Source organism: Polistes canadensis, unplaced genomic scaffold (genome assembly GCF_001313835.1).
Source record: "Polistes canadensis isolate GaletaPanama2010 unplaced genomic scaffold, ASM131383v1 scaffold_42, whole genome shotgun sequence".
NCBI lineage: Eukaryota > Metazoa > Arthropoda > Insecta > Hymenoptera > Vespidae > Polistes > Polistes canadensis.
Genome location: NW_014569589.1, coordinates 779,435 through 805,598, shown reverse-complemented (window position 1 = coordinate 805,598; position 26,164 = coordinate 779,435). Strand labels below are relative to the sequence as shown.

The 26,164-nt window shown below is 31.8% G+C and overlaps 2 protein-coding genes across 7 annotated transcripts; both read right to left on the bottom strand.

Annotated features, from left to right (window-relative positions):
- Positions 1-872: 872 nt before the first annotated feature.
- LOC106784947 (muscle LIM protein Mlp84B) lies at positions 873-14,381 on the bottom strand. Of its 3 annotated transcripts, none has more exons than XM_014744987.1 (9): positions 14,198-14,380; positions 12,179-12,303; positions 11,292-11,454; positions 6,745-6,871; positions 4,431-4,527; positions 3,383-3,467; positions 2,006-2,302; positions 1,596-1,916; positions 873-1,519 (listed from the first exon to the last, which is right to left on the bottom strand). In XM_014744987.1, the coding sequence occupies exons 2-9, from the start codon at positions 12,291-12,293 to the stop codon at positions 1,243-1,245; spliced, it is 1,482 nt and encodes a 493-aa protein (XP_014600473.1). In that variant the 5' UTR covers positions 12,294-12,303; positions 14,198-14,380; the 3' UTR covers positions 873-1,242. The 3 variants fall into 3 exon arrangements, with proteins under 3 accessions (XP_014600473.1, XP_014600472.1, XP_014600475.1); XM_014744986.1 differs by lacking the exon at positions 4,431-4,527 and adding an exon at positions 3,685-3,781; XM_014744989.1 differs by lacking the exons at positions 873-1,519; positions 1,596-1,916; positions 2,006-2,302; positions 3,383-3,467 and adding an exon at positions 3,925-4,010 and having other exon boundaries at positions 14,198-14,381.
- A 2,976-nt stretch (positions 14,382-17,357) lies between these two features.
- On the bottom strand, positions 17,358-25,055 carry LOC106784945 (vacuole membrane protein 1-like). 4 transcript variants are annotated; one of them, XM_014744983.1, is made up of 7 exons: positions 24,885-25,055; positions 24,557-24,783; positions 23,978-24,042; positions 21,161-21,502; positions 20,577-21,086; positions 20,213-20,482; positions 17,358-20,119 (listed from the first exon to the last, which is right to left on the bottom strand). In XM_014744983.1, exons 4-7 carry the CDS (start codon positions 21,485-21,487, stop codon positions 19,988-19,990), a joined length of 1,239 nt encoding a protein of 412 aa, XP_014600469.1. In that variant the 5' UTR covers positions 21,488-21,502; positions 23,978-24,042; positions 24,557-24,783; positions 24,885-25,055; the 3' UTR covers positions 17,358-19,987. The 4 variants fall into 4 exon arrangements, with proteins under 4 accessions (XP_014600469.1, XP_014600468.1, XP_014600470.1 ...); XM_014744982.1 differs by having other exon boundaries at positions 24,895-25,055; XM_014744984.1 differs by lacking the exon at positions 23,978-24,042 and having other exon boundaries at positions 24,895-25,055.
- Positions 25,056-26,164: the final 1,109 nt, after the last annotated feature.

Sequence of the window (26,164 nt, the reverse complement as noted above, 5' to 3'; positions counted from 1 at the left end):
TCACGTACATTTATTACCTATTAAATTACTTAACTCTCAAGCAAATACCTTTAATTAACACGAAAGTCCTTTCTATCGGAGTAGGGGAAGGGATGTAATTTTTAAACGTTAACAATTAACGTCTTTTTTATTGTTTCTTTTTTTAAGTACTCCCCTAATTATTATTATTAATATTATTATTATTATTATTATTATTATTATTATTATTATTATTATTATTATTATTTGTTATATTTATAACTCGTAAAGCAAAAGACTTTCAGTGATAGGCAGTGACACAAGGTTCTATGATCACATATAACCGCACAATAGCGCACATGATAGAAAGAGTTGGAATGTGCGTTTAGTGTGTGTTAAATGTAAATAATAGTCATCCTCGCATCCCTCTCTTTAAAACTTTCATATTCGAAGGAAAACATTTCTTATTTCGAATTTTTAGAGAATTGATTAGACAATTCTCAACATTAAAAAGAAGGATATTTTGTTTGAGTATTCATGTACTTTGTTTAATTAACAAAGTTCGTTTTATTCGATTATATCATCGACGTTTATATACATATATATGTGTATATGCACATATATGTAATTATTTCATTGCATCTTTATACGTTCGTTCGCTCGTTTTCGTTCTTCCAGCTTGAAAGTGAAAGCAAAATGATGATAATATTTTCAAGAGATATTTAAGCTAAACGATATTTTTTATGCGTAATATTATTGTTATATTGTTATTATATATTAATATTATTATTAATATTATTTTATAATATCGCGTTAGAGAAATATTATTATTAGTTCCATGTAATAATAGTTTTCTAGCTATGACCGAAACGATTGTGATGGCCGCGAGGGGGAAGGGAACGTGTTAATATATATTTTCTCTTCCTTTTTTTAATTTCTTTTTTTTCTTTTTTGAGACAAGAGTGCTCGTAATTTACCAATATTCGAAATTCTCGTAACTTTATCATTTTTTTTTTTTTATATCGATAGTGTGTCGATACGTGTAGAAGATCTGTTCGTGTGATTAAATTTGGAAAAAGAAAAAAAAAACAAAAAATAAGATAAAATTGTTAATATGTTTGTAAAGTTCTTATTAATAGCTGATGAAATTAATTTATCGTTTACTTGACATTCCTGTCAATGATGTCTTATGTACGTATAATATGTATAAATATGTATATATGTGTGTAATATGTATATGTGTATGTGCACGCGCATCGAATGTTGTTAATTGTTGATAAAATTTTAAGCCATCGTTAATGTACCCGCGCCCATGCCAAAACCGACACCCTTAGGCCCGAAATTTCTGTTGTAGCAACCCCTGCAGTAAATTTCACCGTCCGGTGCATCGTTTAAATTCGTCGAGTCCAAGGAACGATTGCAGGCTGCGCAATTAAAGCAACGCTTGTGCCATACACGATTCTTCGAGATCATTTGCTCGGCAGCATAAACTGGATAACCGCAACGAGAACAACCGTGGCCGTCGTTTCGTTTCTGTCCAAGTTGGGGCTTCGAATCGATGCTAAACAATCGAACGAATTTTGTTATAATAAATATCATCCATAAGTATGATTATTATAATATGTGATCGAACTTACTAGGATGGTGCATGATCGCCATTTGTCGAGACGAGAGTGGGAGTATGTCCAAAACCAAAACCTTTAGGTCCGAAGAGTTTGCTGTAGCAGGAACGACAGTGAATTTCTTTGTCCGGTCCATCGCAAGCCAACATGGAGTCAAGAGGACGATGACATTCGGCACAGTTGAAACATTTCTTATGCCACATTGTACCCTTAGCCAGCTGTTGTTCAGCTGCGAACACCATGCCACCGCAACGAGGACAACCCTGTCCGGCTGGTGCTTTGATTGAAGTTGTGTCCGGATTATAGAATGGTCGACTCGATGAAATTTCTTCTTCCCTGTAATACCAAAGATTTATTTTATATTTCTGTGTTTCTTTAAATTATTAATTTAAAATTTGTACAAGTTAATTCAATTGTATACTCACGTTAGACCATCGGTCTGCAAGAAACCAGAACCACAAGCAAACCCATAACCGTGAGGTCCCCATTTCTTTCCATAACAAGTTTTGCAATAAACATCCTTGTCGGGACCATCGCAAGCAATGATCGAGTCGAGAGTTTTGGTACAATCATGACACTTGTAACATTTTCTATGCCATTCGCGTCCCTTTGCTAACACCTGTTCCGCGGCAAAGACTACACCTCCGCAACGTGGACATCCCTTGCCAGGTGGGGCCTTGATGATGGCTGTGTCGACAACCGTAGTACGAGGAGCGGCATCACTGAACGTTCACCAAATATATACAAAATTATTTTATTATATTGTCGATTGTTTATTCTCCTACATAACAATATTATTTATTTACAAGCAGAGTTAGCATATGCAATGTGTAAGCAAAAAAAGATTCTACATTTTTAGAATTGCATGCTCTTTTCCCTTCTCCCCCAAAAAAAAGGAAAAAAAAACATAAAAATAAAAAAGAAATTGAAATCGTCTACGATATAACAAAACGTAACAGGTTGATCTCATGCAAAACAAAAAAAAAGAACAAGATAGTTTTAGCTAAAAACTGCAACCTGTAAGCTTGCGGCAAAAGCTCGCACGTGCGTAGTAATTCGATCTTTGAATTTAGAAAAAGCAAATATATGTATATTTATCTAATACTTTTTACGACCGAACGGTACTACAAAGTTTCGATTCTAAATATAACATTTCTATCGTTGCTAACCGGATATATATATATATATACTTCGTGACGTTTGAACGTTAAATGATATTTATGCTTGGTAAGATGTCTTGAAATCAGACGCATCTCATTCATCTGCATCTCGTTTGACGCCAAATCAATTGATATTTGCAATCTAATGGCGCGTGTCTCAGTGTAATTAGGAGTTGACAAAATGTGATATATTTAATATATTCATAGAAGTGTTAACCCATTCGTTACTATCGACCCATATAAGGCAACGATACGTAAAATACACCGTACAAATCATACCGTAACGAAAGGATTAAAGATTAGATAAAATTGTCTACAAAAATTGATCGATAAATAGTATAAAAAATTCAATGAGTGATTAGTTTACCAGGATCATAATAATTGGGTACAATATATCTGGGTGTGTACATTGACGTTGATAAATAAAAACTAATAAAGCTAAGGGGGTGCATACCCCTCGTCCTCAATATCGCACTGCAGGCCGATGTACATAACCCCAGCATGACCAATACCTCGCGGACCGAATTTCTTCGGATAGCAAGCTGTTAAGCAGACAAGCGCACCATATATAGTGAGAGTGTAGAAGCTGAGGCGGGATATCTCTCGCGCTTTCCCGTTTTAGTTTCGGCTCTGAAAACCCACCCATTGGTGTAGCAGTCGCTCTGCAGGGCGCCACCACCCTGACCGTAGCCATAACCCTTCGGTCCGAACCTCTTTCCGTAGCATACTGCAGAGAACACGAGTTAAAGGTATCTCGTAGATCGAATTCACTGACAGTACAGACCAAAGAGAAGTTCTAACGTGCTGATCCCGTTAATTAATTAATAAACTAATATAAACAATTAGCCAATATGTTTCATGACAAATCTTTTTACCGAGGACGAATTAATCTTGCACGTTACATCTTCTTCCCTACGGACATTTTTCTTTTAGGATCACCTTACCTTTGCAATAGATATCCTTGTCAGGACCTTCGCAGCAGTTGACAGAGTCTAACCTCTTGGTACAGTTGGCACATTTAAAACATTCCTTGTGCCATTGCTGTATCGGATACAAAGGGTCTTTTGTTAGTCACCTCGGAAGGAATAACGTGCTTTTGACAATTCTACTCATTGTCATTGATATTACTTCGAGTCGACTCTGTATGTTTCTCGAATTGGATATAGAATAATTGATCAATAGGATCGTATAAGAGTATTTTAGAACACCAAAGGGGTGACCCATTCGTAGTGGCCAGTCCTCTTACCATGTCTGCTTACGAGTGAACTGACTTGGTGAAAAAAACCATTTTATTTGACATTAAAGACAAAATTGATCAAAAACTACGTATACACAAGAAAATTAGAATATAAATGAAAAGGTGGCAGGGGGAAGAAAATAAAAAAAAAGAACTCAAGATCGCGAATCGTTGGAAGTGACGGACAGAAAGATAGAAAAAGAAAGATAGAGAATTTGGTGCTAGTAATAGGAGTCAATGATTTTTCTGACGGTTACCAACAAAATAGAAACTGTACTTTTCTTCGTAATTCTTTCAAGAAAACAAAAAAAGAAATAAAGAAGAAGGAGAAGAAGAAGTAGAAGAAGAAGAAGAAAAAGAAAAGAAACATAAAAAAAAGGTACGGACATGTCAGTAACGTGTTTCACAATACAGCGATATTAAGGAAACATAGATTTGCTGATCAAAAGATACCTCGACAATATATATCGCGATCCGGACCATCGCAATGAAGCGTCGAGTCCAAAGACCGATGACAGACTTTGCACTTGAAGCATTGCCTGTGGTAACCCTAATCACAAGAAGCAGGAATGACCACGCTGGGCCCCGAGTAGAGTTCTCAGATTGTCCGTTCTTATCGAATCAATCGATCGGTATCATTTCCATTAATGCGAGGAATCCACAATCGATTTTCTTTTTTGTTGTTATCATATTAGAAAGGTATTTTCAAACAATTCAATATGTTTCATTCGTTCCACTTAGGGTGTACCACCTCTGGTCCCAGTGCTATTTTTCAACATCGAGCGGTCGACCGATTGGTGCTTTGCCAGCCATGATGCGCTGAAGAAGCTTTTGGAATAGCACCAACGGCAATAAGCTGACACCGATTCTCCCCCTCCCCAACCCCCTGTCATTCCCTGATTCTCTCTCTCTCTCTCTCTCTCTCTCTCTCTCTCTCTCAAATGTCGTCCATTATTTTTTCTCTATTGTTAGAAAATGACACGTTTCGTCATACACCCCAGGATTACGGAAACACGTCACGATCCATGACTCTTTGGCAACATATCAGGCCCGTGCCTGTTCTTCACACGTGTTTAACTTATTCTATCGTAACGACGACAAATGCTTTTCCTAGAAGATTGTTTTGCGCAATCGAACTCTTCCACGGAATGGAAAAACTCTGCCTCCTCCTAGATGTTACATGTTATCCGATCTACTTATTCGATTTAAATCTAATTTCTTGTTTTTTTGTTTTTTGTTTTCAAGAATTCATCAAATGATCGAAGAATCAAATAGTATTGGATTTTACGATGAAAAAAATTAATGTAAAGTTATATCAAGATGATAATTATCCCTAATATTTTATCTATATCAACTAGCGTAACGAATTAAATTTATTCGTCATTTATTACTGCGACGTTTGTGTGATATATTTCCTCTTGTAGAACGCGTAGAATATTTTTAAAGATTCTTTCCTCACCGTTCCAAGATAATCAGATTTATCTTTCCTTCTTTAAATCAAATTTGTTTAATCATCCAGTCATACACTCATTTATCGCCCATTTATTCTACCTAATCGTTTATTTTATGATTGCGGGGAATAGTAAAGCAAGCAATCTAACAAATTTTTCGGCTAAAAATACGAAGCAAATCCGGCACGCTCACATACACGCATACACGCATATATGAGAGAGAGAGAGAGAGAGAGAACGAAATCGTCCGCACTAAGTGCCGACGCTGGAGATCTAAATTTAGTAGCTCGAGGTAATATGATTTCGGTACCACCTGTGATGTTCCCGAAAGACGAACTTAATCGTCCAAAAATTGTCTTCGTAATCTAAATCGATTGAAAAATATACATCGACTATAGAAAAAAATATGAAATTTTATTTCAATTCCATGAAAATATATTCATGAAAAAATGTCAAACTTTATCGTACAATTGTTCGTTTCATTATCAAAATTATCGAATTGTTAAAAGAAGAAAAAAGAAAAAAAGAAATAAATTAATAGGAAAAATTATAATGAAATATTTGTTGTTACCATGATAAAACGAATAATAGAAAAAAGAATATTGGTATAATAACGACGAGACGAATTTGCGGTTGGAAACGGTCAACAGGCAAGCCAACCAGAAGATTGTGGGTAACGTGGGTGTTCGTGCACGAACGATCGTCACGCTTGTTATTCTAGTCTCGAATTGGTTGGCACGTTGCTAAGATTAGATCCCCTTGACTAATTATCTTACTTCTCGGTTATCTCCTTCCTTTTGCATGCTCATAAGTATAACGACTTGATTATAACTCGAGAATAGGAAACTCTATGAAATATATTTTTACTAGGAATATCCCTAAATATATCTTTCTGGCATTCTTCGGTATAACTTATGGCAGACTAGCAGTGCGTGTATATGATTATACACCATGTAACATTATACCCAAGCCAGATATGGCCGATCGCGTTCAATCTTTAAAAACGATATCGATGAACCGCTTTGAAAAATAGAACTTCGTTTACATGATTCACATTGTTTTTGTTTGTTTTCATTTTTTTTTTACAATTAGAATTTTAATATAAAATTTATTGCGAATTTATTTAATTCATTCGTTTGAAAGTGATTTTAATATAAAGTGACGAATAAATAAATTGAAATGAATTGATCCCTCGCATCTACGAGAATGATACAAAAGAGCCGATACAAAGAGAATAATAATAGTAATAATAATAATAATAAGTTTAAATAATAGAAGAGACACGAAGGGGTCTCTCTTTTATTTTACTAACTTACCCTTCCTCGAGCTAACATTTGTTCGGCAGCATAAACGTATCCTCCGCAACGAGGACATCCCTCACCCTCGGGTGCTTTTGCGATGGCACGTGGTTCCAAGATAGCGTTGGATCCTCTTGCAAGATCCCTAAACAATGAAGAAAGTTAGATCTCATCGTGTTCTTCTTATAAATTATATGTCATAATTAAAATGCGATGCTATGCGATGATCGGTGCTCGATCGAGAAAACAAAATGACCGAGCTTCGATCTTTTTTTTTTTTTTTTTACTTTTTTTTCTTTCTTTTCATTTTATTTTTTAAGCTTCACACTCTCTCGTCAAACTTGAAGCAGCTGTAGCGCAAGAAAAAAAAAAACTCTGCCGAAGAAAAAGAAGAAGAAGAAGAAGAAGAAGAAAAAGAAGAAGAAAAGGAAAAGTGTAAGCTAGAAAAACAAAAAAACAAAATCGTGAAACTGGTAGAGAGAATAAAATAATTCATTCGAAGGAATGTATCTTTCTTTTTTTTTTTCTTTTCTATCATTGGATTCGTATCGTTCGAAAAATATCTTCGACTTTTGTATTGTGGTTGTATTTATTTTTCTTGAATAAAATTATTTAAAAACGTCTACCAGTTTCGCAGACTTTCGCTCTCTCCGGCATCCGCAAGAGAATCTAAAGGAACAAAGAATTTGACAATGAAATTTTGTTTTCATAAGATAAAGAGAAAAGAAAAAAAATATGATTAAATAGGCATGTGTTGTTAGATTGCGAGTGTTAGTAAACGATTAATTTATATTTTAAACCCCCATAATTACACAATAGACTAAACCGCCGAGCCCCGAGAGAAGAGCCGAGAAGCGGATAATGAATATAATAAACAATATACAATAATAATAATTTCAAATATGAAAAATAATATAGGAACAATAATATCAATAAGTAGAATAAGAAGAAGAAGTAGAAGAAGAAGAAAAAGAAGAAGAAGAAAGTACTACTAATTGGGATAACATAATGGGAATATAGATAGTTTATATATGCCAGATAAAATAGGCCGATAATTAGGAGAGAGAGAGTCTGAGCGTGCCCGAGGACGTACATACAATATATATTTTTACTCATATATATTTATTTGTTGGTTTCTTGTAAGTTTAACTTTGTGTACGTATGTATATATGCGAGTACAAGTCATATATACACGTCTACTAGCAGCGATGCATCGAGAGTTAAAAGATTTGTTAGCAAGGTTACGGGGTTACGTGTCAAAAGAGAAAGAAAGAGATAGATAGATGGATAGATAGATAGATAGATAGATAGATAGATAGTTACAATAAGTCATAGGAATATTCATATCGGCTGTAAATTTGAAATAATTCATATTTGCATGTAATACAAATTGCTCTTAAATTCTTATAAATAGAAACTTATTTATTTTTTAAGATTATTCTCAACTTTCAAATTGATACGAATTTTATCGTTGAAAAATATTTTATTATTAGAGATATATATATATATATAATTTGATTTAAATTATCTAAAATTGATCTCACAAGAGTATTTGAATTTTTACCCCCAAAAGATTATTTAAATACTTAATTATTTATTAAGTATTATAAGATGCCAAATAATCACATTGTATTTTTATTCTAATACTTTTGAAATAATTGAGCATACCTTTTGAAATCAATTTTCTTATCAGTTATATACAATTTTTACTTCTCTTATAATAGAATGCTCTTTATTATTTCAAATTTATATCAATTTAAAAGTTTAATTATCCTAAAACATGTTTATCTATGTATAAGAGTTTAAAAATATTCTATTACAAGAAAATATTGATTGTTTTAAATTGATAGTAGGGATACGAGTGTTTCCTATGACTGACTGTAAATAAATAAATAGATAGGTAAAAAGATGGAAATAAAGAAAGAAAGATAGAAAGAGAAAGAGAGAGAGAGAAAGAGAAAGAGAAAGAGAGATAGAGAGAGATAGAAAGAAAGGGTTAAAAGGCCGTGCAGGTGTCTTACTGGAACATATAGAAAAAAAATAAGCTTACTATATCATCACGCGAGGGTAGTAGAGAGCTATGGAAGAGAATGATAGAAAGATAGAAAGAGAAAAAGAGACAGTTAGAGAAATAGAAAGAAAGAATGAGAGAGAAAGAAAGAGTGACAGAGAGAAAGAGAGAGACGGAATCTGACTCAGGTGCTCACCATTTTGGTACTCAGTATATTTTTCTTTATCGCTTTCGCATTTGTCATATTGCGACAAGATTATTTTGTTCAATGGGCCTCTGGTTGGCTCGAACTCAGCGGGGCTGGCGGGGTAAGGTGTGTTCGTGTACATTTTTTTTTTTTTTTAGTTTCTTTTTACATTTCTTTTTCATTTCTTTTCGTTCTTAATATACTTTGTTTGCGCTTCCTTTCCTTATATATGTTTTATTTTTTATTTTATATTCATTTTTTTTATAATTGGACTTATGGGAGTTCACAGTCGGTGAAGAAGGGGGAGTGTGGGTGGGGCGGTTGGGCGGGTCTTCACAGAAGTTTCTTTTTCTTTTTTTGTTTAAACCATAGACAAACCATCACATTCACGTTACGCGTTATCGTAAGAACGTTCGATTTTATTACACAAAGTAATACGCACGTAAGAGGTTTGTAAAAAGGGGTTGTTGTGATATGGTAAATGGAAATATTTTACAAGACAGGTTTTTGTTGTCGTTGTTGTTTTGTTGGTAGTGGGTGGGTACAAGTGTGAGAAAGAGAGAAAGAGAGAGAGAGAGAGAGATAGAGAGAGTTACTCGGTGAATGAAAAACACTTAATCAATTTTTTTTTTTTTTTTGATTTTTCTTTCCCTTTTTTTCCACTTTTTAATAATGGCACTTATTACAGATGGTACAAATGATCCTACAATCTAGAGTGTGTTCTCTTTTATTTTATATTATATTTTATTATTTTTTTTTTTTTAATTATTTTTTTAGTTTTGTTCGGTTTTGTGTTTTTTTTTTGTTTGTTTGTTTGGTTGGTTGAGTTTCTTTCTTGTATGTGTGTTCGCACAAAAAAATAATGAAAGGTTCGATTATTGGGCAGCCACGTGAGGTCACAAGCCCGTGTGTGTACGAAAAAAAAAAACAATTACGAAGATACATAAAAGAGAGAGAAAGATATATACGTGTATATATATATTTGTGGGGAGGATTGTACAGATTCTAGGGGAAGAAAATTGGGAAGACACAACGAAAAGTGTGAACTATGGAGTAAGATAGATAGAAAGAGAAAAACAGACAGAGAGAGAGAAAGAGAGAGAGAGAGATAAAGTGTGAGTTTAAGAGAAAAAAAGAGGAGAGAGAGAGAGAGAGACAGATAGACAGATAGACAGAAAAGGGAACAAACAAGTTTGTGGAGGGGGCAAAGGGGAAGGGAAAGAAATCGTCGAATGGGGTGAGAAAGAAAATAAAAAAGTAAAAAACGTGTAAGAAAAAAGAACTAATAACCGGATTGAGCAAACTTCTCAATTAATCGTCAGCCTTGTTCGGGGGTGGAAAAAAGAATCTCGAAAGTGGGACGACAATTAAAATAGAAAGAGAAAACGTTAAAACGGAACTCGGTGTGTGACAATTCATCGGACTCGTGTACATTTTCTAAAATGAATTTTGTCAACGTTGGTTTGTTAGAGGAGAAGTAACACGTAAAATCCTCCGATATGACGATATGAGTCTGAAGAAAATAGAAGAAAAAAGGGAAGAAAGAATAGAAAAAAAACAAAACAAATTCTAAGCTTCTACTATTCTGAAATAAGATATGTTTTTTATATATATATTTATTTTGATTTATTTCTCGAGAGAAAAATAGTCGAGACGAGCGAGGATCGGTTGCCATTTTGATCTTTTGAACGACAACGCGAAATTGTTCTTTTTTTCTTTTCTTTTCTTTTCTTATTTTTTTTTCTTTTTTGTTTTGTTTGTTTGTTTGTTTATTTATTACAAGAATGAACAACAACTGGATGCATGCCGATCGTTTCGCTTGGCTGCTGTTTTTTAAGAATTAATCGAGGTATTCGTTTCGTTTCAACATCGTTGAAAGATGTTGTAACAAAATAGTAACCAAGAGTAGGAGTCGCATGCCATTATGTTGGATCTACGTGTCCAATTGGCTTTTGTAATCGGTCAGGACATTTCAATCGGTAAACATGTAATTTTTCTGCTCTCGCGATATGTTATTTACAGAATAGAGAGAAAGATAGAAAGTGTGAGAGAGAGAGAGAGAAAAGAGAGAGAAGAGAGAGAGATAAAATAGAGGCAAAGAAAAATAAAGATAGAGTGTGTGTGTGAGAGAGAGAGAGAGAAAAAAAAGAGAGAAAAAGTGAGAGTGTGACAAAGAGACATTCGACGTCGATGTCAACTCGTCAAAAATATTTCTCGGGATGATATTTATAGAAGGGGTGACTTTGGATAATTTTTTGAAAGGTTGATTGGTTGATTGGTAGAGGTTTGTAGTAGTGAGGGGTCTTAGAGTTGGGGTTTAAGGGGGTTGTGCAGTTGGGGGTTGCGGACGACCGTTGATGCACTCACTCGCTACTCTTCAGATGCTCGCCTTGGTCCATGGAAAGACAACCGGCGCCACCACCGAAACCATAGCCCTTAGGGCCGAACTTGCGGGCATGGCAGACTTTGCAGAAAAGCTCACCCTCGTGCTCGGAGCAGTTCGTCGAGTCGAGAAGCTTTCCGCAAAGACCTGTAACATAATCGTCAATGCGTTCTTCCAACCGAGATTTCTTTTTATTTTTCTTTATTGAAAAACGTTTTGTTTTATTTTATCCACCAATACGACGTGAACATATTGGATTTAAAATGTGAAAACATTAACGTCAGTTTTCTTTTATGTAGGCTGTTAAAATCGTACAAATGGTGTATTTGTAATGCAATAGGTCATTACCCTGACGCAATGTTTAATGTCTTTCAAATTAATGATTATTTTATTTATTTGTCAATAAGTCCGATATTGTGTTTGTATTTTTAAAGATTTGAATAATGTAAATGAAGTAAAAATTTTGTCGAATATAGATGATTCGTATTCCATACGAAATGAAATTTGTAGAAACCGAAAGTTCTAATATTTTCGCATGATTCATATAACATAGATTGAGAGCTACATATATAAATTGAATTGGCAGCAACGTTGAGTAGAGCAAAAGTGTTGCAATCGAACGACTCATGTGTTAAATATAATCATGATGATCGCGTTTCTTTTCTACTCTTGTACGCTGAGATTTTCAACCATCGGCGCTTTCGTTTTATTCAAAATTACTTTTCCTTTCACGAAAGTTCGTTTTACGATCATCGACATCTATCGTATCATTGATATCGATGTTATTTCGTTTCTTTTTTTCTTTAATCTCATTTTAATCGAACGAAAGGTAAGAAAATTAAGAAAAAAATAAAATCGTTCGTTTACTCACCACACTTAAAGCACATTTTGTGCCACTTCAATCCTCCGGCAACTCGTTCTTCTGCGGCATAAACAGATTTGCCGCATTTTGGGCATTTTGGATGTTCGACTGGTTTGAAAGGCATCTTGTATATACTGCAAACAAAATATCAAAGACACGATATTTAGTAATAATAAATAAATAAATAAATAAATAAATGTGTACGAGATAAATAATAATCCCCGATTTATAAATCCAAATCAAGATAAACGAGTTCTCGTTTGAGTCGTACATGTCTATATGATTATTTATAAATATAACAAATCAAATTTTATTGAACGAAGAGGAAACATAATCATGATCATCATCATCATCCTCGTCATCATCCTCGTCGTTAAAGTTACGAGTTTTGCGTCGAGTTATCTAATCGTGTTATACGTAAACAATCTACTTCCGCCGTTCCTCCGCAACCGTGGTTATTTCCGTGATCAGGCTGAGACACTCGCTCAACGTCAGATCCTCCCACTCGTTGCTACTGGTGTTGGTAACTGCTGCTAACTAAAATCCCACCTACTTACTAACGTTTACATACTTTTCACTCGTTCCACTTCTTTCTTTTCAAACAGGATAAGTATAGACCGTCTAAAAGAGGACGCGATGAGAAAGTCGAAGTGAAACTTGGCCTAACTCGAGTCGAATTAATGTTGACGAACATTGCACTTAAGAAAATAACTATGACTATCTTTAAATTCAACTTAATTGCGTATTAATTAAATATCGATGATTATAACTAATTATGAATATTCTAACTAAGTATATGAATGAATAATCCTGGCAAGAAAGTAAATTCAACAAATAGAAGAAAATGTAATGATAGTGTCTTCTTAGTCCTCTTGGTAGTATCGAGTATGGCGCCGGATATTCTATATTCGTGCGGACGCAAGCAACTCGACTTGCGAGACCATTTTAGGGAAGACTCGTTGTTAGGTACTCCACGAGAGATAGAAACAGAGAAAATGAAAGAAGAGATTTTATTTTTTTTATTCGATGTAGTATATATTTTCTCTTCTATATTCATTTACGATCTATCTGCGTATTTCTAAGAGCTTTTCAAGAATAAATTCAAAATAATAAATTCTAATCAAAAATCTTGATTACACTAAATGTTTATATCAGATATAAATAGAAAGAAGAGTAGTCCCGATTATTAGCCTGTGGATTACTTATAGATCAGTGTATCCAAAAATAGATGCACATGCACCATCTTCTTCTTCTTCCTCCTTTTCTTAAACAATATTTCGTTATCCTACATATCTATGCTCAATTAATTACGATTAAAATATAATGAGAGATAAAAGCTATTCTTCTACGAAGAAAATAAATTAATTAGGATGATATTATTTAAGGATAAAGATATTACCGTTGAAATCTCTCACGTGATTTCCTTACTATATCCAACACTTGGACATATCGTTACTAAACGAATGGATTTAATCGTTATTACTAAGATTTCGTTTGGATCTAACCCAATAAACGTGACTCATTTATATTAATGATATCTGATCTTAAGAAAAACGTGAGAAATCATTTGAAAGACTAAATTCTAATCGAAGAAGAAACACCGAATGTGTATCATCATTCCTACAAGTAGTACAAGTCAAGCATTAATGCTTATCAAAAGGAAACACCAACTCGATGGATAATTTCAATGACACAATTAAATTCTTTTCAATTTCACAATCCGTTAAAAATTAATCTGAAGAAGAATGAAAAAGGATTACGAGTAAAAAAATTTGCCCAATATGTCACAGATGGAAAAATAAAGTATGCGAAGAAGAAACAAAATTGATCAATAAAAGCAAAGTATCAATGGTCACCAATAGTTTACATTTTATTTCCTCATTTCATTCCTATCACTGAATGAAGTTAAAAAAAAAAAACAAAAAAAGAATTACAAAAAAGAAAAAAAAAAATATATAAAAAGAATAACAAATTATTTTTTTTTTTCTGTAATTTGTGGTTCGTTGCACTTTGATGATGTGTACTCACCACTAACGTACGTACGAGTATATCGAAGAAAATGGCACAAAGAAAAGTCGGATCTACGTTTAGTATTTGTAAGAGCAAGGAATATTACTTATAAGAAATGAGATGAAGATTGGTTTAGTTTAAAAAGCACCGAGCACTCTACACCGCACTAATACTGGATTCGAATGGCCGTCCCTGTCTCGGAACAGTCCTAGTCATACCGTCCGAGGTTTGCACACGGCACGTGTGCATCGGAACTTCAGTGATGTCGACGACGTCGGCGTCGACTTCGATGGCTGTTCGCAGTGGTGGTGGCGAACAACCAACGGGGTTCTAACATGGAAGACTCATCAACGAACAACCAACGAACGCACCAACTTCCTACATCTTTTTTATATACATTTTTCTAAACATTAATATATAGAATCTCAACGAGATTCTATTATAAATCCAAAGACGAACAAAATAATATCTATGTGTTCGGTGTTTTATCGCGATATATATTTAAATATATAAATATTTTTTTTTCTCAGTGGTATATGAAAAATAAATTGAATTGTTTAATTTTGATTACAATGATGAATTATCGATGAAGTATATACAAACAAAATCGTTAATGTTAATTTAACGATTTAGAGTGAATACTTAAGAGGATTCTAATTAAGAGGAGAATAGATAAACAAAAAATTATATAGGGTCTTGTTATTAAAAATTCTTATCACTCGAACGAATTAATACAACGTTTAATTAATTTGTTGATTTGTACAAAGAGATTCACCTTATAGTGAAGATTAATTTATGCTTATCTTAAGTAATTCAACTTTGTTGACACTGACTGAACTCTTGATATGCATTAGAGTAAATACATCACTACAACTATATATGTTTTAACTACGCTTTCAGTTGGCAGAGAGTTATTCTCAAAGCTATTGACCGTTACCTTCGCTAACTAAAATATATCCTCACACAAAATACAGGTAGATAGATAAACTAATTGTCATTATTACGAATTTTTAAATTCGTAGAAATAAACGAACAAACAAACAAATATGATCGTTTATCGACCATATCGAAAATCTTCAAAATAAATTGATATTACATTACGAGCTTCTTCGTCCTACGTAATTTCTATATATTTCTAACGACGACGAATCATCGATCGGCTCAATGCAATATCCCTTTACATACTTACACAAACACATATGCATATACTTTAATAGATAAACTATCTGGCAATCATCGTATCAAGGATTATAGATGTAACGGATTACTTTAACACAAGTTCGTCTTTCTTAACGCAAAATTGGCAATGCTCGTAGAAATATTAAATTCGGTACATCGAGTAAGAGGGATATTTCAGCATTTACCTTGAAAAATATTCGTCATCGCTAAGCTCACGGATGCACGAAAATCTGGGCTTCTTGCCTAATTCTTGCTTGTATTTCTGTTATCAAATTACATTTCACGATCGAGTAGGATCCATTTAATTTATCGACGAATCGATACTCGAGTTAAGTTCTCTCGTTAGCGTAAAGAGAAGAAGATGAAGAAAATTCCGCTAATGTAGAACAGGGTGCATCAATTCTGGTAAGTTGCTTGAACTTGTATCGAAAATAAATAAAATTTCATTCTGTACCAACAAACAACGACCATGTAATAATAATATTCAGCGTTTAAGCGTTACGACTTAAGCTAACTTTGGATTCGAGTTATGAAAGATATTTTTGAATCGTATTATTTGAATTATATTAGTTCATACACGTGCATCGGTCCTATAATCTAACACATCTTAAAATTTCTAAATTCTAATCTTCAAATAGAGTAACTCGTTGCTTTCGAACGCGTTTTGTTTGTGACCTAAAAGTGATTTATCGGCATATTTACACTCCAAATTTTATGCACTTCTCCTCATCTCTTATCTTATGTTAAATTCATATTATTTATTTCATTAAGACACCAATATCGAACTCCTACAATTTGTCTTTATAGTTGATCTATTTTAAGATTAGATCGAACCGAGTAGGGAGATAATATTTGAAACGTTCTTGTATTTACAGACACAATTCCAACTAGATTACGTGTCGCACGTAAAACATCGTGTCAATTAAATAATCTCGAATAAAATTAGGTACAACATGGTTGTTACAAAACTGAGTAGAAACGTGAAATATATTATCTCGTACAATAAATTATAGTATACATATGTTTCCTCGACGCTAACGACGCTATCGAAATGTAACAAAAAATTTTATTACATTTGATCTCGTTTAACTTACAATTAGAATCTAATAGTGGAAAAGACAGAAGATCCTTATCGATGAGTAAAGAAGTATTCGAGCACATTAGGAGGGTGGATTTCTATGCTGGACAACAGTGCCAATTTTTTTTTCATTAATATCTCAAGGACAAACTCCGTAAGATTCACTTCTATAAATATACGCGTGTTCTTAGCCACGTGAAGAAACAAACCGCATATAAACATTGAAAAAATACAAATTCCGTAATAATTACGTGCGACTTGAAAGTTAAGGTAAAGGCCATTCGGTGTCATGGAGGTTGCTCTTCCTGAAACGCAATAAAATATATATATATTTTACGACAAGTTGAAGTATCATTTAGTAAGAATCATTTGATTTCATGCAAAAAGCTGATCGTGAAGAAAGGAAAGGTTTTTAATTCAAAAATAAATTCATCAACGTCTTTCTTGGACTATCTATGTAGGTGTCCAAGAAGAAGACATATTACTTAGAATAATATGCGTATGCTTGAGTTATACAAACGTATCCTTTTACACTTACGTTACCGTGCACCTGATTCCTGTCCATCGGATCTTCTCCTCAGGCTGAGTCATCGTACGTGTAAGTGTCTCGAGGGCGTCTGCTAAGTCACATGCTAAATTTGGTTAGCTTAGCATTGGGATTGTATTACGCGCGTGGGTTTATCTTAATATTTCGGGAGGCACTGAGTAGCAACTAGGTCATCCTCTTTCTATACTTATATCTGCTTCCCTAAGACGCTTAGTCTTTACTCGTGCATACCAATCTCAAACCTTATATCCTCTAACTGCGGCATATAACGGTGCACAACAGCGTTCAACAGCACCCAACAGCACCCAACAGAACGCATAACACCAAAAGAAAATGTTACGGAAATGCAAATGCGTCGAAGAGGAGGAGTAACGTCCTGCTTGGAATGTCAGATCTTTATTATTATAGCTAGAGCAGGCACGTGTATTACATAAAGCTTATTTTCCGCATCGAAGTACGATATTCTCATTCTTCTCCTAAAACAACAATAACAATAACAACAGCACAATCATACCGATATTATCTCTCTCTTCTCTCATTCTTATATTCGATATATTTTTACAGGGTGTTCCTAAGGTCTGGACACGCAATCTTGGACATATTTCGACAAAGCCATATTTAATCTGTCGAGGACAAAATATTATAGTTAATGATCCAAACTTTGGGAACACTCTGTATTACGTATTAAATTTGCCAATATACTTGCAAAATATTAGAACATGCATACTCAAAAATTCTATTACATTAAAGCATTCTCTCTTTCACTCTTCCCGATTTTCATCCCCTTTTTTTCATTCGCGTTATTTTCTACATTATGTTATTTTATTTTGTCGGGTTAAAAATAATCATTTTTCTTTCGTCGTAAAGAATAAATAAAACTTTATTCACGGATACCCCTTGTTTATATGCTTGCATATATGAAGCATTTCTTCAGCGTGCAAAGAAAAAAAATCATTATGTCGAATTTGCATACAAAAAGCGGATTATACTCTTACAATTCTACTGTAAGGATAAACATAAGAAAAATCCTTTTTCTCGACATATATTTTTAATAGTCACTGCAATATCTTAAACAGTAATTGATTGAAAACCTATTCATTTGTTTTCAAAAGATAAATAAGTCAAATATTATCGATACATTGATAAACGGAGACAAAAGATTTGAAAGTCAAATATTATACACATCCAGAGTGATATAAATATTTTTATGATCCAGTTGTTAAAAATAAAAATGTTTCCACATTTTTGCTGTTACACTTATGAAATATTAATAATTAAAATTAATGTTTCTCTCTCTCTTAGGATTTCAACAAACCGAACATATCACAGATATGTAATTCCTATATAACAGGTAATATCCAGGCATTGTATAAGAAAATTGTAGCTATGATAAATAATATCAATGAATAATAATAATCTACATATATTTAAATGTATACGTATTACACACGTAAAATCAATAAATGTATGTATGTATGCATGTATCACAAAAATTGTACACACACACACACACACAATGCAGTAATATAATATATTTTTAGTGAGAAATTACACATTATCCATTAATTACGTATGAACAATTTTATGACATTTTACATTACGCTTTATTCGCCAAGAAATAATGACGGGGATGCCTGGATTGGTTGGATGAATTTATCTAGACGCGAGTATCAAAATTCTAAAATACATACAATAGAGGCCAAAAAGGAAAATACTTTTTAATTTCGAAAAATCATTCAAATCTGCTTCTCCGACATTGTTGGACGTTATTATCGATTAATTTATTTAATTTATATTTAATATCGAAAATTTAATTTAATTGTTAGAAAATTACTAGTTGAGTGACTTAATCTACAAATGTCACTGATTAATCAACAAGTATTTTTTAAATACGAGCTTTATAAACTTTATTTTAGCAATCGTTTTCGTTACGTTTAGCCAATCGGAATATTTATATCAAATCCATTATAATATAATTATTATCAGATTATTAATAATACTTCAACTTCTCAATTTAAACTATTCAAATTGAAAGAACTAATTTGTACACTGTCCAGATATAAATACAAAAAAAAAATACATTAAATAAAATAATGAAAATTAATATAGAGCGAACAAATAAATTGGGCGTTATCATTTCTTCAGAATTATTTTGTACAATTAATCCTTTCGTTAATAGCAATCCATATACAGGTCGTCGATGCAAAGGCCTTATCTACCTGTATAGGAGTTGTACCATGCAATGATATGCGTGCACGAGTGAATTTATATGAAACAATACTCGCGCCGAAGGATCCCATAACAAAAGGAACGTTAAATGAACACTAATAATGACTTTTCCTTTTCAACGGATACATCATCCATACGTCATATTATTTCATTGACAAATATAATAAGAAGCACTATCATGATACATACTTTTCTTACATTTGACAAATATCTTTTATTTATTAAAAAGTATTTTTCTTTCTTACCCTATATTAGGTAAGAGACAATACCTTAATGACCTTTATCATTATCTATTTAACATGATGTGTAAACTTGATACGCATGTACATAAAGGTACTATATATTAATTATTTACCTTACACCTTAATTGGGACATGAAATATTTGCATTTGTTATTTTTTATTTATTTTCTTTTGTTTTTTTATGGTTTAACATTAGAGTCTAAATCTGAGTGGTGCAAAAAGCCAGCATATTAATTCTAAGGCTTATTTCTGTACTTCCACGTGCTTTTGCATTTTTAACATTTTGAACTTTTTTATCAGTGAAATAATAATTCTTCTCATTGTAAGATATTACCATCAAAACCATTAAGATCCAGACTCTATTCTGTATTATTATAAGATTAAATAAAAATAACTGCGCGGTCCTCATGTATATATAAACAAAGCATCAACAGCTTATTGTTACTTTTTTTTTTATATCATGTCTTTTATAATCATCTCGCTATGGAACTGATTTTACCATTACGATATTTCAAATCTGTTCATCTTCAATTTCAGTCTGCAGAAGATTTTACGCGTCTACGATGGTGATTTCGTGCTAATGCATGAATAATTGTCACTAGGAAATAGCACACCATCAATATTACAAATTTATCAAAAAGCCAAGAAATCGTTGTTGCTCCATCCTACAAAAAATATATAACATTAATTTATGTTAAGTAAATTATTAATATATATAATAAAAAATAATTTATAAAGATTTTGTTGAATAAACTGACCATTGACTTTTTACTATGTAATTTCTGTTTTTGTTCAATAAGGTACTTCTTAAGCGGTTCTTGAAAATGCGAACCAACAAAGGGCACGATAGCCAATAGGCTAATAAATTTATCTAAAAGCTCTTCATTAAAAGCTATAATTACTGCTAGTTGTTGTATGTGCATTTTAATAACTGCCTTTCCTATAAGTGTTGCACCAAAAAATGTCCAAAATGGAATGAGATAATGTCCGCAAGTCAAGCCAGCAAGATCAAATAATGGATTAGGAATCTGTTAAAAATAAAAATAAAAAATATTTCAATCTAGATTTCATTAAATAAATAGAAATAATTTGAATAAAATATACACGACTAAATAATCGTACCGATGCACAAGCCAAAATGCCCCAGAAACCAGCCTTTTGAACAAAGTGTTTCATAGTTAATTTCAAACGCATTATCAATGGCACGTCTTCACCATTTTCCAATGCCTCCAAGGCTTCCAATTCTTTCAAATCATCTTGGGCAGCTTCGTCATTTTTATTACTTTGTCGACTAGTTCTCGCAGCTCTAGCCATAAAATACGGTGGCAATTCACCAAGAGCAGTACCAGCACCCCAGAACATAGCCTCTACCCGTACTTTCCTCATAATATTTAATATACCCGCTGTCCACAATGGATCAATTGTCGTTGGACACACTATCTGATCTGGGTATGGTGGTTCCGGAAAATTTAAAGATCCACACTCATATGCTGCCATTGTGACAGCTGCTATATGAGGTCCCAAATAAAGCACAAAAGTATGTAAACCGGTACCAAGGCCTACACTAGACAATACACCCAAACCGACCCAGTATGACCACCATATAAGTTTTGCTTCCCATGATCGAAACGTCTGTAAAATGAATAACATTTCTCGCATTACAGATAAATTGCTAATGAAATGTTTAATAAAAAGAAAAAACTTACTTCTTGCTGCGGTCCAGAAATTCTACTTAATAACAAAAATAATGCTACAAGTGAAATTGTACTCCATACAGTTCGTTTATACCGTAACGTTTTCTTCCCTAAAGATAGTATATTGAGTAACAGTTCTCGAAAGAAATAGTTTAACGTAGTAATTGGATGTTGCCATAATGTTAAATGATCGGCATCTGTACACACTTCATTATGCTGTACAGAATGTGATTCTTGATGCGTTACTGTAGATGATATTTTTTCATTGCCAGTCCATTGCCCTCCGTTAACGGATGCAGAATTTTTAGCACGTTGAACAGCTGTCGTACTTTCAACCATCTTTTCTAGTTGAATCTGTAAATAAAATAAAATAAAATAAATAGAAGGAAAAGAAACGATATATAAAAATATACAATGACACGTAAATTTTAAAACTTTACAAGTATTGAGTTTTTATATTAGATAAATAAAACTAAACACTTATATATTTATAAAAAGAAAAAAAAACATTAATATGGCGTATATTGAAGCTCGATAGTTTAAACTCCTATTATACTTTAGAAGCTCTAGTTCTAGCTCGCGTAAGAAAATATACTATAAGCTCAACTGTACACTAAATGTCAAGAATATTATATAATACACAGTTGGGTATTACTTTAGTGGATACTAGCTTCTATACCCTTTGTCCCGAAGCGACTGTGTCTCAATTATTTAAACGATAAATTCAATGCAAGGTCGAATAACCGCTACTCAAAGGTTCGTTGACAGTAGAAATTGAAAATGATTTTACTTCTTTGTAATTTTCGATACTTATGTTGATAGCCACATAATCTTTAAAATGACTGTCCTCATGAGAACCAGTCATATTACTATAATATTAAACTAAACAAAAAATAGTAAACTAAAAATAAAATTCGGATGAACGTATCAATTTAGCTAACTAATGCCACCAAACTATGAACATGAATACTAATATCATTATTTTCAATGCAAAACATGAATGACTTTTCAAGTCAAAGGTCGCGTATACGCGTATTTGATATGATTCAAACAGTTCTTTGTTAAAAATCGAATCTAATGCAAGTAAACAAAATGGATTTATTCTTTCGCTGCACTCGCAACTTATTATATCTTTTTATAGACAGTGTGTCACGTTTTTCCAATAAACGTGTTAAACAATTGAAAATTCTTTGAAAATATATTTATTTTATAAGTTGTAAAATAAATAGAAACTTCCTTGAAACGATTCGATGCATTAGTTGAGTTGCGGAAATGATAAGCTTTTAATACAAATACTTTTATCGCTTTAAATGGATCAATTGACTTAGTTTAAAATAACTCCAAGCATTACTTTGCAAATTTCTTCATTTTTATAGCTCGTGGCATAAAAAAAAAAAAGTGAGCATATATGCGTTTCGGCTAAAAAACAAATATTATCTACTCAACAATTAAAACGTTTATACAATTATTCAATTGTTTAAACTTGATAAGGTAATTATTAGAACGAACGCGTTTATCGAATTTTTAATATCTGACGTGTTTATCTATAGAAAAAAAATATATAAGTAAAATAAAAAAAGAAACTCAGGATATATAATATATAAATATGAGAAAAACATGTTTAAAAATAACGTGAAAGAAACGACAAATACTCTAACGAAGAACCGATGAACATTATTTTTTAATTAGCTTCTATAATCAAAGACTTTACCCTTCTATAATCCAATAGAAATGATATTTGAATATAGTATAATCATACTATATTTATAATATATATCGGGTGTTTAAAATATACCATTTACAAACAATTATCTTGAAAACATGGTATTTGTGAGTACAATTGTTCAAAAAAAATTATCCAACTTTAACACATTCACTACCATGTAACAGCGAAGAGATTTCAACCACAGCCAAGAACTTATTTTTTATGTTGATTACCATCACAAATGTGTTACGCTGGACTCTCAATGGAAATCGGTGTGTCATAGATATTTGATACTGGCAGCAGATGTGTTAAAAGGAAAATATTATATTATTTATAATTTATTTAGTGGCAAAAAAGCTTCATGTCTCCATTTTTATTTGAAATATTCTTGCATCTTAAATCCGAAAAATGTTTATTTATAAATATACGCTTCGTATGAGAAGAATGAAATTAAAAAAACTTGTTAGAAATCTTAAGTTTCTTCGAGAACATAAATATACCATAACTACTCGATTACAGATTTTAAAATAGTGACAATCTTAAAATAAGTTTGACCACAATTAAATTTGATATTATCATCGGTAAACAACTAATTATTCTATTTTTACTTTGATGCAACAAAGACAAAGAAACAATTCTTACAGAGCCTAGCATTGACTTACATATCACTAACAGAACTTGATTGATTCTATAGAATAAATTAATGATAATTTTATTAAATAAATTAATCGTTGTTTATTGCTCAACTATTAATCAATAGCACACGAGGATTCTTCTAATTAAACATGCTTCTTTAATTAAACATCACATTAATCTTGTTACTTATAGAAAAGGAAGTAAGAAAGAGAAGGAAGATGAAAAGAACAAAAAAATCAACGAAATATTACAAAAATTAAAATAAAGAAAAATTAAATACAACTATTGCAAAGTAATGAGAAGAATTCAGGATTTCTAAACGTTCAAAAAATTTAAACGGAGACAAATAAACTAGAACAAATCTTTACTCTCTTCAATATACTGAATTGATTACACTAATTGTTAAGTAATTGTTTTCCAATCTTTCAAAATTGACTATCTAATTGAAGAGTATTTTAAAAATTCTTTTATTTTAGTCGTATACTTACACAAATGTATACATTCAAAATTAGAGCTCCTTTTTGGAAATACCCTTTGCATTGCCAATTTTTGCCTGTAAGGCAAATAATTAGAATAAAATTCTATTATCTATGGAATAGGTTAGCATAATAATTTTATATTCATATCTAAATTCTCTAAAGTATTTTAGTTATTTCTTTTAAAATAACATTGTTGGTGTCAGTTGGCATTATTATATATATAAATAATATTAGTTCTATTCAAAGTTTAATGAATTAGAAGAATACTAAGAAATAATATAGACAATTCAGTTTACTAAATATATTTAAAAGAAATTAATTCGTTCTCTATACTTTTTTGGGTGTTGTTGAAACGTCAATGCATTGATTAAACAATTTATTTATAGATTCAACAAAGAAATGTAAAATCTTTGTATATTTTTTCTTATCTATAATATGTAATCAATTCTTTTTTCTTTTTTTTTTTTTCAAGAGCTTATACTAAGAAACACGAAGGCAAAGTATTTCATAATTGTTCACATCTGATAAAACTCAATATGTTTCTTTAAATATACTGCATTAATAATCGAATAAATCTAATGAAATTACCTTAGAATCTGAACGTATGTACTGCCACTAATATTTGTTGAAGGTTAACGAAAAATCAACGTAACATGGAACAATATACCATCGTCGTGAGGTACACATTTACTGACAATGCGAGCTATTATTTCAGTCACGTTAAATTATCTCAAGATACCATTTTCTAGATATCCGAAAATATCGTTAAGTCATGTAATAATACAATGGTCTAAAATTGTCGATCCAACGACGACCTGTGTGTGTATTTTAACAGCGTTATTGAAGGTTTTCTTTAAAAAATATCTATATTAACTTTTTTTTATGAAATGTTATAATAATTATGGATACACCGTACTACTCGTTACCGTTTGACGATTATGAACCATGCATGCTTCTTCCATACTACATTTCTTCTTGGAGATTTAATCAAATCTTACTGGATAATATACACCAATTATATTTACATTAACGACTAATATTCAGTATACAATTGGTCGAGAGGCGTTGACATTGTAATTATGACCGATAGCGAATAAACTCGTGGCATATGGCCAAAAATATTTCGACCAATGAGAAACGCTTACAGTTAATCACATTGTCACGTGACGAAAATCTACGTCACCCGATTGGCTAAAAATATTTGTATCATGGTGCATCGAGAAAAATAATGAAATTGTGTTTTCAACTTAAATCAATAATAATCATTTTCTTTTTAATCTTACCTATTAATACATTTTATTTTTGTTTTCATATATTTCATTGTCATAGTAACGCTATACTACTGTTACTTTTAATTAAATTATCGTTAATTTATGAATATACAAATTAGCTTATTTATGCACCATTTAAATTAATTTCAGGCGGGAAATGCCCAAAATTTAAATTAATATGTTATTACAGTAACTCATTTGAAAATTTTGATACCCACATATCAGCAAATTACATAATGAATTTTGCAAAAATTATATTATTTTTGTGAACGATGATTTTTACCAAGGTGAGCTTATTTTACCTCTACTATAATACACAATTTTGTATAAAAACAGAGCTTTATTCTTTTTAAGCTTACGTTTAAACATATATAGCAGAATCTTCTATGTAAACAATACATATGTTTTTTAAAATTAAATTTAGTTACATTAACTTGCAACATAACGTACATCAAAATATTTACATTTCCAATAATTTGTTAACAAAATTTTGCTATTGGATAAATTTAATTTGTAGCATATGTTTTTATTTTTTTTTATCAATTAAACGTGGAATGAAAAGAACATAATATAAAAATTAAAAGATCCTATTAATGCTATACGAATATACATATATTCGTATATATATTTTTATCGAGAGGAAGCAGAAAATTTCTTTACAAATTAGTACTCGTAGTTAAACTCTCTTACATTTGATAGAAATATATTATTTCTGGAATAATTAGAGTAAGCATTACGAATAAAATCTAATAATCTATATTTGTTTAGCATTTAAACTAGAGTCTGCTATGTAAATAATCGATAATAAGACTTAATAAGTATCATTTTATGCACATGAGATTAATAACTTATATTTATGCGATATTTTATATACTATATATATATTTATTTTTATATATATATATATATTGTAAATATAAGCGTA

Excerpts from the sequence above, each read along its gene's own strand:
- LOC106784947 (XM_014744987.1), bottom strand. The coding sequence starts at position 12,293 with ATGCCTTTCAAACCAGTCGAACATCCAAAATGCCCAAAATGCGGCAAA. Across the intron at positions 3,468-4,430 it reads TCGCGATATATATTGTCGAG|TATGCTACGGAAAGAGGTTC; the intron begins GTATCTTTTGAT and ends TGTTCTCTGCAG. Across the intron at positions 2,303-3,382 it reads AGCGACTGCTACACCAATGG|TGATGCCGCTCCTCGTACTA; the intron begins GTGGGTTTTCAG and ends GTGAACGTTCAG.
- LOC106784945 (XM_014744983.1), bottom strand. The coding sequence starts at position 21,487 with ATGGTTGAAAGTACGACAGCTGTTCAACGTGCTAAAAATTCTGCATCC. Across the intron at positions 20,483-20,576 it reads GCATTTTGGCTTGTGCATCG|ATTCCTAATCCATTATTTGA; the intron begins GTACGATTATTT and ends TATTTTTAACAG. Across the intron at positions 20,120-20,212 it reads TACATAGTAAAAAGTCAATG|GATGGAGCAACAACGATTTC; the intron begins GTCAGTTTATTC and ends TATTTTTTGTAG.